Here is a 13,776-nt window from a genome sequence, read left to right as displayed (position 1 = left end):
CTGATTGGTCAGTTTGCGCAGCGACGTCGGTTACGTCATTACGCGTTCTAACGGGCGGACTTTTTCAAAATGGAGGAAAGACAAACATTTTGGAGGGGAATACAAATATACAGACTAAATGCATTTGTATACATCATGCTCAAGTCAAAACATCTCACGTCTACGGAAAAATAAGGATATCTTGGATAGAATTAGCGAATCGTCGGACTGAAGAGGTTATGAAGTGAAAATGAGTGTCTCAATCGGTGACAAAATTGAGGTAAGCAGCGTTAGCTCGAGAGCCATGCAGCCCGACAGACTATTTAATTCTATTATTAGGTTGTATGTATATTTCAAGTTCCCAAAACAGCTAAAATAAGCCCTTGTACGTATTTACTCAAGCTTGCTTTATGTTTGGGAAACGTGATGTTAAACAAAGACGAAACTTCAGTTCACAAAATGTAAGCAGTAACGTTACGTTAAATCATACTGACAGCCGGTTAAACTACCGTCCGGACCTCGCCTTCTGTTCAGCCTTCTGCGGTATATTTCAGTGCAGCAAAAGTGTTTTGGGAATTAGGAGCATGGAGACGGTTGCTAGGCGACTATGGGTAGCGTCAGAGTCAGGTAGAGTCGCGGGAGGAGAGCGCGAGAGTGATGAACAGATGCAGGTAACTAGTGATGCGTCAACAAAGGGTGCAGACAGTGTGCAACGGGCTGCTTTTGTGTCGTTTAATCCGTGATCGAAACACTGCATGAAACATGTTGGAAGTGGTTAATTCATTCCTGCTCAATTTGACTACGAAATCAAAAGATCCACATGAGGACAGAATTTTGGCATCATCTGTGGCTCTTACAATCGAGGTAGGAGATTTAATTCTGAGGATTAGGGGCGAAGAAACTCTCAAAGGGGCAAGATCGAGCTCCTGAAATGATCTTATTTGATCTACTGGAATCTAATGCAAATAATCCCTTTTTATGCTTTAGGACTTCCAGGTTCTCACCTTGTTGGGTAAAGGCTCTTTTGCATGCGTGTACAGAGCAAAATCTGTAAACACAGGCTTGGAGGTGGCAATCAAAATGGTAAGAACCTACTTTGTGCTGTTTAATTAACCATGGTGCCAGGGTTGTGGCTGTACAGCATCTGTTCAAAACCGTTCACGGTGCCCCATGTGTATTTGCAGATTGACAAGAAGGCCATGCACAAAGCTGGCATGGTGCAGAGAGTCATTAATGAGGTGGAGATTCAGTGTCGGTTAAAACATCCGTCGGTTCTTGAGGTGAGTCTAAAACCCTGATCACAGACCCACCAGACGTACTGGTGCTGTACAACTGATGCTCATGTTAGTGTCCAATGAATCTGAATCTGTTTTTTTTGACAGTTTATTTTACTTTTAAATGTAGAAAAAGAATTGCATAGGACTATACTGGTCATTAAAGGGGTCATATGATGCTTTTTTAAAGATCATTATTTTGTGTATTTGGTGTAACAGAATATGTTGACATGCTTTAATGTAAAAAAAAAAACACATTATTTTTCAAATACTGTACATTATTGTAGGTCCTCTATGCCCCGCCTCTCTCAAACGCTTAGTTTTCTACAAAGTCCCTCCTTCCGACAAGCGCAGTCTGCTCTGATTGGCCAGCTGACCAAGTGCATTGTGATTGGCCGAACACCGCAAGCACTCGTCTCTCTCTCTCGCTCACGCGCTCGCACACACACACACACACACCGCTCTCTCTCTCTCGCTCGCGCACACACACACACACACACACACACACACGATGTGCAAAACTCTGCATTTGAACACACACGATGCGCAAAACTCCGCATTTGAACAGTCAATAGCAAATACTTAAACTAATAACAAAACAGTAGCTGATTCAGAAACGCCAGATTGTCATCGCATCATATGACCCCTTTAAAATCCTAAAATGTCTCAGCAAATACTGAATCCAGAAATGTTTATAGTGTTTGCTTATGATATTTCATTGGCTACAGCAGTGCTTTTCAGTCTTTTTGACTGCAAGGCCCCATTTTCCACATAAATAGTTTCATAAAGAATAAAGTTATTTTTATTTTATTATTATTATAATATTTTTTTTTTACTATTTCTAGCTAATGAAATGTTTTAGGGCTTGGCATGACTAGAAAATGTATATTTATTCTTAAAAAAAAAGAGTCATAAAATGTAATTAATTTGCCTTTTCCAGTTCTAGAAATCACAATTTAAAATGATTTTCAATGTTTTTCAAGACAGTGGGAACCCTGGTTCTTCAAAGAAAAAAATGGGGGTGAATAATAATAAGAAATAATAAAACATTTGTAATGTTTCGATTTGTTGTTGTTTTAGCCATTTTAATACTTTAAGAACTAGTGGGTTAGAACAGTATTAGTCTTTGTGGGGATATTATTGAAGACATTAGGACACTAATCTATTAAATGAAAAAGATTGACATTTTTGATAATTTCTTTTTTAAACATGATCCAGTAAAAAATAACTGAAAGTACGAAATTCACGGGACAAGAATAGTGGAAACCAGATTGCTTTAACAGACATGAAAATATAAAATCATGTAAGATATTACAAATGATTTGATAATTTTAAAATGTAAAGTAATGAGTAGGATTCAGATTTTTGCATTTATGTTTCTTACTAGCAGCACTGCAATACTGTCATATAGATATGGACTGAAGAAAGAACCAGCAAGTGCATAATATTTTTATTTTCTGCTGCCTATCTTGATCAGGACTCCCTTGTAGAAGAGAAACTGTATCTCAATGGGACCTTCCTGGTTAATTAAATTTTATGCTGCATTTGTGGAATATGACATTGTTGTGCATATTATGCATTTTGCGATGTTTGAAGGAATCTGCTATTCTGAATGACTTTCTTTCAAAAGGTAGCTATTGACTAATCCTCTTTATTTTCTTATTTACAAGCTGTACAATTACTTTGAGGACAGTAATTATGTGTACCTGGTTCTGGAGATGTGTCACAATGGGGAAATGAGCCGCTACCTGAAGGAGAGGAAAAAACCTTTTACAGAGGAAGAGGGTAAGTTCTTCACTTTTATGCCCTCACTTACTTGAGTAAACAAACAATCATTAATATATGTTAAAATAATCCAAATCTAATATAAATCAAAATGCTAAAAGTCAAGAATTTTTTTTTTAATTGAGGAACATACAGTTTTAGAATAACAAAACGGTTTCCGCGGGGTCTTAAAAAGTCTTAAATTTTGTTGTATCAATTTTTAGGCCATAAAAAGTCTTAAATTGTACAAGAAAGTCTTAATTATGATTTCAGGAGGTCTTAAATTTGGGGATGGAAAGACCAGAATTGCGATATGACTTAATGTGACGATTAAACTTGAAAAGGCGATGTTTTCATTGAATACAAGCGGCTTTGTGTTCTGCTGTTACAGGGGAAACCGCTTTATTTCTGCCGTTCCAAAAGTGCCTCCTGCTGGCAGAGAATGAATGTGCGTTTTCAATAAGCCTGTTTTATTGGAGTAGGGTATTCCTGCAATACCTGAGGCTGCAGTTTCAGGACCGCATTTCTTTGCGAGACTTGTTCATTAGCCGCAGCACTTCACGTCTGATGTCTGACCCACTTAACAAAGTGTAATAAATGGTAAAACAATTGCGGTACAAATTAGTGTGTTTATTAGTACATTAATAAATGTAAAATAATTTGATTACAAATACTAGTTTACAAAATCCAGCAGCACAGTGAACTGTTTTGCACAGCTAAGGCTAAATGGAGATTGCTGACATCGCCTCACACACTCAAGTTCACGCCAGCTATTACATTAAAATGAGCTATTAGAATTGGCTAGATGGCGCCGTCACAAAAAATAGGGCCCTAGTAGAAACTGCAGCCTCTGGTATAGCAGGAACACAGTATTGGGGTTGTTTTTGTTCGGATCAATGTGAAAATTGACCCATGTTTTTACCCTGCAAACATTCAGAGCTGTAAATGTGAACTGGTGGATCGATAAGAAGATAATGCATTATAAAAATCTAAACAGTAAAATGTATTTGTGTTATTTAATGAATACAATACTCTATTGATAATAATTGTTTAAATTAATATAATAATTAATACTTTTGACTCATCCATTCCTGCTCAATTTATGGTGACACAGGTTTAAAGGCTGAAATGTGTGTGTTTTGACTCATCCATTTTATTAAAAATGGTTTAAAGGCTGAAATGTGTGTGTGTTTTTTTTTTTTTAAGTGACGTGACTGTGAGTGACGTGACATGTGGCCAAGTATGGTGACCCATACTCTGAATTAGTGCTCTGCATTTACCCATCCAAAGTGCACACACACAAACCGTGAACACACACCCGGAGCAGTGGGCAGCCATTTATGCTGCGGCGCCCGGGGAGCAGTTGGGGGTTCGGTGCCTTGCTCAAGGGCATCTCAGTCGTGGTATTGAAGGTGGGAGAGAGCGCTGTACATTCACTCCCCCCACCTACAATTCCTGCCGGTACGAGACTCGAACCCACAACCTTTGGGTTATGAGTCCAACTCTCTAACCATTAGGCCACGACTTCCCACGACTTTTTAAAACTTGTATCGGAACTGTAAATCATGCATTTTACAATAAATTTACAGTTTAATATGTTACTATAGACATCGCCCTACCTTGTTCATATGGTACGTATGGTATTTGTGCAGGTCTTAAAAAGGTCTTTAAAAGTCTTAAATTTGAGTTTAAAAATCCTGCAGAAACCCTGCAATAATCTCAATCTCAAAAAAAAAAAAAAGCTGTAAGCTTTGTCACAACAGCCCAAAATATTACTGTATCTTGCCTTTAAACACTGTTTTCAGTTTTTGTTTTTATTTTGTTTATCAACAGCAAGGCACTTCATGCATCAGACTCTGAAGGGAATGCTGTACCTCCACACTCATGGGATCATGCACAGGGACCTGACCTTGTCCAACCTCCTGCTCACCACCAGCATGAATATTAAAATTTTTTTTTTTTTTTAAGTGACGTGACTGTGAGTGACGTGACATGTGGCCAAGTATGGTGACCCATACTCTGAATTAGTGCTCTGCATTTACCCATCCAAAGTGCACACACACAAACCGTGAACACACACCCGGAGCAGTGGGCAGCCATTTATGCTGCGGCGCCCGGGGAGCAGTTGGGGGTTCGGTGCCTTGCTCAAGGGCATCTCAGTCGTGGTATTGAAGGTGGGAGAGAGCGCTGTACATTCACTCCCCCCACCTACAATTCCTGCCGGTACGAGACTCGAACCCACAACCTTTGGGTTATGAGTCCAACTCTCTAACCTCTATTAACCTCTAATCTCTAATTAGGCCACGACTTCCCACGACTTTTTTAAACTTGTATCGGAACTGTAAATCATGCATTTTACAATAAATTTACAGTTTAATATGTTACTATAGACATCGCCCTACCTTGTTCATATGGTACGTATGGTATTTGTGCAGGTCTTAAAAAGGTCTTTAAAAGTCTTAAATTTGAGCTTAAAAATCCTGCAGAAACCCTGCAATAATCTCAATCTCAAAAAAAAAAAAAAGCTGTAAGCTTTGTCACAACAGCCCAAAATATTACTGTATCTTGCCTTTAAACACTGTTTTCAGTTTTTGTTTTTATTTTGTTTATCAACAGCAAGGCACTTCATGCATCAGACTCTGAAGGGAATGCTGTACCTCCACACTCATGGGATCATGCACAGGGACCTGACCTTGTCCAACCTCCTGCTCACCACCAGCATGAATATTAAAATTGCAGACTTTGGTTTGGCAACGCAGCTCAAGCTTCCCAGTGAGAAGCACTTCACCATGTGTGGGACACCAAACTACATTTCACCTGAGGTGGCTACACGCAGCGCTCACGGCCTGGAGTCGGACGTTTGGTCCCTGGGCTGTATGTTTTACGCCTTCCTCACGAGCAGACCACCCTTTGACACAGACACTGTCAAACATACCCTCAATAAGGTGGTTCTGGGAGAATATCAGATGCCCACTCACATTTCAGCAGAAGCTCAGGACCTGATTCAGCAGCTCTTGCAAAAGAACCCGGCCCTCAGGCCCAGTCTCTCCGCTGTGCTGGACCACCCCTTTATGACTCATACCAGGCCCACTGCAAGCAAAGACTCTGGGAGCAGTGACGGAGGGTCCATAGACAGCGGCATAGCCACCATATCCACAGCCTCCAATGCCACCAATAGCAGCAGCAGCAGCCGGCTACAGAGGGAAACAAGGCAGGTGATTGGTCAGCCTTTACCCAATCGCATGGTGCCAATCCCCAGCCACTCCCATCATTCCACCAGCTCCAGTTTTAAGAGCGGGCGAGATTGGCAGCCAAATTTACAAGATGATTTATCAAGGATGGGTATAGGTAAAGTTCCCATGGGTGCTGACAGCAGAAGGCCTCATTCTCGCTACTTGAGACGGGCTCACTCATCAGATCGATCTGGTGCTGGGTTTAGCAACACTCCACAGGAGGCGGAGCTGGAGAGATGCCACTCTCTTAAAAAGGTCTTTAAAAGTCTTAAATTTGAGTTTAAAAATCCTGCAGAAACCCTGCAATAATCTCAATCTCAAAAAAAAAAAAAAGCTGTAAGCTTTGTCACAACAGCCCAAAATATTACTGTATCTTGCCTTTAAACACTGTTTTCAGTTTTTGTTTTTATTTTGTTTATCAACAGCAAGGCACTTCATGCATCAGACTCTGAAGGGAATGCTGTACCTCCACACTCATGGGATCATGCACAGGGACCTGACCTTGTCCAACCTCCTGCTCACCACCAGCATGAATATTAAAATTGCAGACTTTGGTTTGGCAACGCAGCTCAAGCTTCCCAGTGAGAAGCACTTCACCATGTGTGGGACACCAAACTACATTTCACCTGAGGTGGCTACACGCAGCGCTCACGGCCTGGAGTCGGACGTTTGGTCCCTGGGCTGTATGTTTTACGCCTTCCTCACGAGCAGACCTCCCTTTGACACAGACACTGTCAAACATACCCTCAATAAGGTGGTTCTGGGAGAATATCAGATGCCCACTCACATTTCAGCAGAAGCTCAGGACCTGATTCAGCAGCTCTTGCAAAAGAACCCGGCCCTCAGGCCCAGTCTCTCCGCTGTGCTGGACCACCCCTTTATGACTCATACCAGGCCCACTGCAAGCAAAGACTCTGGGAGCAGTGACGGAGGGTCCATAGACAGCGGCATAGCCACCATATCCACAGCCTCCAATGCCACCAATAGCAGCAGCAGCAGCCGGCTACAGAGGGAAACAAGGCAGGTGATTGGTCAGCCTTTACCCAATCGCATGGTGCCAATCCCCAGCCACTCCCATCATTCCACCAGCTCCAGTTTTAAGAGCGGGCGAGATTGGCAGCCAAATTTACAAGATGATTTATCAAGGATGGGTATAGGTAAAGTTCCCATGGGTGCTGACAGCAGAAGGCCTCATTCTCGCTACTTGAGACGGGCTCACTCATCAGATCGATCTGGTGCTGGGTTTAGCAACACTCCACAGGAGGCGGAGCTGGAGAGATGCCACTCTGAAGAGATGCTTCCAGGGTCTGGACGAGTATTTTCATCAACCTCCAGTTACAGAAATATGCCCCATGGCTACTCTGAGCAAGGGCGCCTACCTTCTCCACCTGTAAAACAGCCTGCAAAGTAAGAGGCGGTGTGTTTCTATCAAAAATGACTTTTTTTTAAAAAGTTTAATAATGCATTGAGCGCTGTTGACATATTTGCATTTCAGCATTATTACGATGTATTTTTTGTAATTAGTGCTTTGTTTCTTTCCCCCTCCCCTCTTTCTCAGTCTGGGATCATCTTTCTCTACATCCACCCATTCAATGAGGACACAAATGCCTGATTCTCAAACACAGGCCTGGTTCAGCTGCGATGGTAAAATTCCCATCACAATTCAGAGTTTAAGGAATATTTCAGGAAAAATGCACATTCTGCCATTTACTCTTGTGTCGTTCCAAACCTACGGAGCTCCACACGACCAGGGTTATTATAGTTAATTGAAACTAAAACCATTTAACCATTAAAAAATTACTTAAAATAAATTTTTAAAGAAAACAGAATTCTTTTATTTCAGACCTTTGGAAATATTTAGTATTATAGTATTATATTTAGTATGACTAGTATTTTTTTTTAAAGCCTTAGGAATTGATGCGATGGTAAAATTCCCATCACAATTCAGAGTTTAAGGAATATTTCAGGAAAAATGCACATTCTGCCATTTACTCTTGTGTCGTTCCAAACCTACGGAGCTCCACACGACCAGGGTTATTATAGTTAATTGAAACTAAAACCATTTAACCATTAAAAAATTACTTAAAATAAATTTTTAAAGAAAACAGAATTCTTTTATTTCAGACCTTTGGAAATATTTAGTATGACTTTTTTTTTTTAAAGCCTTAGGAATTGAGATATTGAGTTTTCTAAACCTTAAAACATTTTTACTTCTAGGACCATTTAAGAGGCCGGCGGACCTGAGCAGTCACAGCAGCAGTGGCAGTTTCCACTCTGGACGAGGGCCGGTCGGGACACAAACCTCCTGCAGTGACAAACCCAGCGGCCTTCACTCTCAGCAGCAACCAAACCTTTTTCCTCACAACAATCAGGGGCCCTGCAGGGAAGATGTGTTTGGATCAGGACACGTGTCAGAATCTCAGGGCTACTCGGACGCACATTTTCTGGGTCCACCCCTCTCCAAAGGCAAAGCCTACACAGAGAAGAAGGAGAAAGTGTTCCCTAAGAAGAGCTTCCCACCACTCTGTGCTGTCAGACTCAAGCCTATTAGACAAAAGACCAAAAACGCTGTGGTGAGTGAAGCCATTAATGTCTTATAACCACTTATTATTATATTGCCTTGTGAAACCATATGCCCATTTCACTTTGAGTAGGGATGCACCGATATGAAAATTTTGGCCGATACCGATAACCAATTATTCTTTATTTTTGAAAGCCGATAACCGATATGTTGGCCGATAAATAAAACGAACAGCGCGCATCTGAAGTGTCTCTGAAGGAAATAATGCATTATTTATGGGCTTTAAGATATCGGCCAAATTTTCTTATCAGGCCGATACCGATAACAGAAAAAATGAGCCGATATGGGCCGATACCGATATGGTGGCCGATATATCGTGCATCCCTAACTTTGAGTTTAGAGCACTAGGGAGAACCTGTAAGTTATTAGCTAGAATTGCTGATTTAGATCATGATGTAACCAGATGTGTATTTCCTCTCTAGGTCAGTATCTGGAAATATTTAGTATTATAGTATTATATTTAGTATGACTAGTATTTTTTTTTAAAGCCTTAGGAATTGAGATATTGAGTTTTCTAAACCTTAAAACATTTTTACTTCTAGGACCATTTAAGAGGCCGGCGGACCTGAGCAGTCACAGCAGCAGTGGCAGTTTCCACTCTGGACGAGGGCCGGTCGGGACACAAACCTCCTGCAGTGACAAACCCAGCGGCCTTCACTCTCAGCAGCAACCAAACCTTTTTCCTCACAACAATCAGGGGCCCTGCAGGGAAGATGTGTTTGGATCAGGACACGTGTCAGAATCTCAGGGCTACTCGGACGCACAGTTTCTGGGTCCACCCCTCTCCAAAGGCAAAGCAAACACAGAGAAGAAGGAGAAAGTGTTCCCTAAGAAGAGCTTCCCACCACTCTGTGCTGTCAGACTCAAGCCTATTAGACAAAAGACCAAAAACGCTGTGGTGAGTGAAGCCATTAATGTCTTATAACCACTTATTATTATATTGCCTTGTGAAACCATATGCCCATTTCACTTTGAGTTTAGAGCACTAGGGAGAACCTGTAAGTTATTAGCTAGAATTGCTGATTTAGATCATGATGTAACAAGATGTGTATTTCCTCTCTAGGTCAGTATCCTGGATTCTGGAGAGGTGTGTATGGAGCTGCTAAAGGGACAAGGAGCTCAGGAGAGAGTCAAAGAAGTACTTAGGATATCCTGTGATGGATCCATGGTGAGGGACTAAAAACTCTCTAATTCATGTAATGTAATTAATGGAATACATACTACTGTTCAAATTTTTAGGGTCAGTGAGATTTGTTTTAATGAAATTCCTACTTTTATTCAGCAAAGATGCATTAAATTGATCAAAAGTGCCCGTAAAGACATTTAGGTGTTATATTGATTATTTGTCATTAGTGGAGAAAATGATTAATATTTGTGAATCTCTAAATCACATGCTCTTTTTTGTTTTTTTGTCAATGGTTTTTAGGTTACAGTAGTCAAAGAAGTACTTAGGATATCCTGTGATGGATCCATGGTGAGGGACTAAAAACTCACTAATTCATGTAATGTAATTAATGGAATACATACTACTGTTCAAATTTTTAGGGTCAGTGAGATTTGTTTTAATGAAATTCCTACTTTTATTCAGCAAAGATGCATTAAATTGATCAAAAGTGCCCGTAAAGACATTTATAGTTTTACATTGATTATTTGTCATTAGTGGAGAAAATGATTCATATTTGTGAATCTTTTTTTGATCTTTCACTCACCTTTTTTTTTTTTTTTTTTTTTTTGTCAACGGTTTTTAGGTTACAGTGTACCAGCCCAATGAAGGGAAAGGCTTCCCTGTGTTAGACCACCCCCCCTCACCACCTGAAGACATTCTCATCTGCAGCTATGAGGATTAAATCACATGCTCTTTTTTGTTTTTTTGTCAATGGTTTTTAGGTTACAGTGTACCAGCCCAATGAAGGGAAAGGCTTCCCTGTGTTAGACCACCCACCCTCACCTCCTGAAGACATTCTCATCTGCAGCTATGAGGACTTACCAGGTACAGCACCATACAATACTTCAGTAAAGTGATGATAATGCTTTTGAAAGGGTCATGTGTTTATAATATAAATAGTTATCACCGTTTCCCTCAGCTGTCTCTATTCATTTGAAAAGCATTGCATTAAACTTACTTGCATTTACTGCAGAAAAATACTGGAAGAAATATCAGTATGCCACGAAGTTTGTCCAGTTGGTGAAATCGAAGACCCCTAAAGTCACGCTATACACAAAATTTGCCAAGTGCATGCTGATGGAGAACACTCCTAATGCAGACCTGGAGGTGTGCTTCTATGATGGTGAGCGGCACAGATGATCTCAGCAGAATGAACTGTGTGTAGTGCTGATTGTAGCTGATTTAGGCTTAAGGAACCTTTTTTTCATCTTTTAGGTGCAAAAACCCATAAGACGAGTGAACAGGTGCGTGTGGTGGAGAAGAATGGGAAATCGTATACAGTGAAGGGCGACATTGGGCTGAGCGGACTGAGTCCTGAGTGTAGACTCTACATGGAGCTCTCTGAGGAGGTACTGCATTACTGCGTCATGTTTTCTACTTTGTGAAAGCACGACTTGACATGTTTAAGAGTAAAATTGTCGTTCTGCATTTTGATAGATGCACATTCAGTGCTTGCATGTTTATATAAGGTCTTTCAAAAGTCAGGTGGTACTGCTTGCTACATTGTTCTTCCAGCTATTATAATGCTAACCAAGATTCAAAGCTTGTTTTTTGTTGTTGTTCTTAGGGGCATCGAATGTGTCTGTCTTTGGAAGCGGCCATCACTGCTGAGGAGCAGCGAAGCGCAAAGAACACTCTATTCTTTCCCATCACTATCGGCAGGTGAGGCTTAAAATCTGTCACCAGAGCTATAAAACTGTCAGCCACACCCTATTGGTTGAGATTAAAAGTCATGCATGAAGTTTGTCTCGAATTCACCATCTTATGCTCCATCAGGAGACCCACCAATCCAGCCTTTTCGGCTTCTCAGCCTCAGTGTTCGTCTGAGTATAGCCCAGCAGCACCTGCAGAGGTGGCTCAGGTGTGCCTCAGTCCGCCCCAGCCACCCCACATCACACCATCAGTACGTCATGCATGCACATTATCCCAAAGCACATCAGTTTTGGTATTGCAGAGTGTGTCCCACTCTGAAATTAAATGTTTCATTAACAGTAACTTATGTCTTTCCCTCTAGATGATTTCCTATGCAGGATCGGACTTCACCACAGCTAGTGTGGCTAAAGGCAGCTCACCCCACTCAGGCAAAGATGAACGCACCATTAACACGGGAAAGGTGCTCAAGTCCATTTTTGTGCCTAACATTGGCTGGGCCTCTCAGGTAAACCGTTTGACTAGATAGTGTTTTTCTTTGTTAATTATTATTTTTATTATAATAATAATTAATGTGTGTAAATAATAAATGTGTAGGCAACTGAAATTATAGAACAAAAATAAGAGATCATTATTTACAATGATCAAAATGCAAATACTTTTTCTAAACACTTTAATTACTGAGAACATTTAAAAAAAAATGTTAAGCATGATAAGGAAATTATTTAATTTGAATATAAATCATGGCACCACATGACATTTTTTAAGGCTACGGCCAGTTCATCTAGATGAAAAAACACTAAAATCACTTCATTTAAAATTGTATTATGAATTTATGTGTACACAGCATTCTTAATGTTTGAACAATTACAAAAGATATAATTTTTTGTATTTTAAAATTGGCCTGTCGAAAATCCTTATATGTCAATGACCCATATGTGTATATATACTGTATGTATATGTATGTATGTATGCATGAATGTGTGTGTGTGTATATATATATATATATATATTAGTATTAGCATTTAAGTGTGTTTATTTATTAATTAATTCCTTTTTAGTTAACTACTGGTGAGGTATGGGTTCAGTTTAATGATGGATCCCAGCTGATGGTCCAAGTTGGTGTCTCTTGCATCACTTTTACTTCCCCTGATGGACACATCACCAGGTAAAGCTTGTTATTAAGAAACAAATATTAAACTGCATTTGCAATGTATGGAACGTCATAATCCAATTGCATATCATTTTGTTACTTGCAAAACAAGGCCAAGGACATTTAAAAGACTGTAATTGAGGTCTGTTTTTGATTTGATGTTGTGTTTAAGAATGAATGCTGGCAGAGATACTGTTCTGAATTCGTATGCTTTTTGTTTCCTCTCAGATATAAAGAGAATGAGAAGTTACCAGAGCTGGTCAAAGAGAAGCTTCACTGTCTCTCCACCATCCTGGGCCTCCTCGCCAGCCCTGCTGTCAGACGCTGATGGGCACTAAACACACAAATAAACCCGTGCATCGCTGACGGAAGCACTTGTTGTTGTTGTTTTGTCAAATTCTCATGAATGTGCGTTGAGTGTTTGTAAATACATTTTTAAACCTTTGTACATATAGTCCCAAAGATTATGAAAATTATATATTTTTTATGTTGTACATAATGGGTTTCCTGTTTTTGTCTTATGTATTTAGTTTGTGCATGGTGCCTTTTATTTTGTGTATCAGTTCTGCTAAGCGCTTCAATGAAATGTTAGCTGTACAAACATACAAGCATTAAACATCTGCTGCCTGGTGTATTATTGCTCTTTTGTGTCTTCTGTGTTTATTTAAAGCACATGTGGGCAGGATTTATCATACTGTTCAACTGGTTACTGATAATGACAAACTGCTAATTGAAATATAAATGGATGAATCCCACAAAAAAGTTGACTGTATATTTTAGTCTATCACCCCTAAAATCTAGAGATAAGAATATATTTTTAATAAATAGATTTATTTTTAGTTTCATGTTGAAATGCAAAAAATAAAAAAAATCTCATGCTCAATGTATTAAATTTTTTACATTTTAAAGTATTTTGTGATGTGCACTTGTAGTACATTTTGGTATTGAATTTATTTATTTTTTGCTTTTATTTTTTT

At 39.9% G+C, this 13,776-nt stretch overlaps 1 protein-coding gene across 1 annotated transcript; it reads left to right on the top strand.

Annotated features, from left to right (window-relative positions):
• The first annotated feature begins 33 nt into the window (after positions 1-33).
• LOC107561682 (serine/threonine-protein kinase PLK4-like) lies at positions 34-13,584 on the top strand. The gene is made up of 16 exons (XM_016246154.1): positions 34-259; positions 967-1,062; positions 1,164-1,259; positions 2,924-3,038; positions 6,676-7,657; positions 7,809-7,894; positions 9,374-9,729; positions 9,895-9,999; positions 10,719-10,821; positions 10,970-11,119; positions 11,212-11,345; positions 11,564-11,658; positions 11,773-11,899; positions 12,011-12,154; positions 12,708-12,814; positions 13,028-13,584. Exons 1-16 carry the CDS (start codon positions 230-232, stop codon positions 13,125-13,127), a joined length of 2,826 nt encoding a protein of 941 aa, XP_016101640.1. The 5' UTR covers positions 34-229; the 3' UTR covers positions 13,128-13,584.
• Positions 13,585-13,776: the final 192 nt, after the last annotated feature.

The sequence above is a fragment of the Sinocyclocheilus grahami genome, unplaced genomic scaffold (genome assembly GCF_001515645.1).
Source record: "Sinocyclocheilus grahami isolate Dianchi unplaced genomic scaffold, SAMN03320097.WGS_v1.1 scaffold787.1, whole genome shotgun sequence".
NCBI lineage: Eukaryota > Metazoa > Chordata > Actinopteri > Cypriniformes > Cyprinidae > Sinocyclocheilus > Sinocyclocheilus grahami.
The sequence above is the reverse complement of the archived record's forward strand: the minus strand, read 5'-3'. Positions and strand labels throughout refer to the sequence as shown.

Bases quoted from the DNA above. Each gene is read 5' to 3' on its own strand.
- LOC107561682 (XM_016246154.1), top strand. From the start codon at position 230: ATGAGTGTCTCAATCGGTGACAAAATTGAG. The intron at 7,658-7,808 runs GTAAGAGGCGGT...CCTCTTTCTCAG, and splicing joins CCTGTAAAACAGCCTGCAAA to TCTGGGATCATCTTTCTCTA. The intron at 11,659-11,772 runs GTGAGGCTTAAA...ATGCTCCATCAG, and splicing joins TTTCCCATCACTATCGGCAG to GAGACCCACCAATCCAGCCT.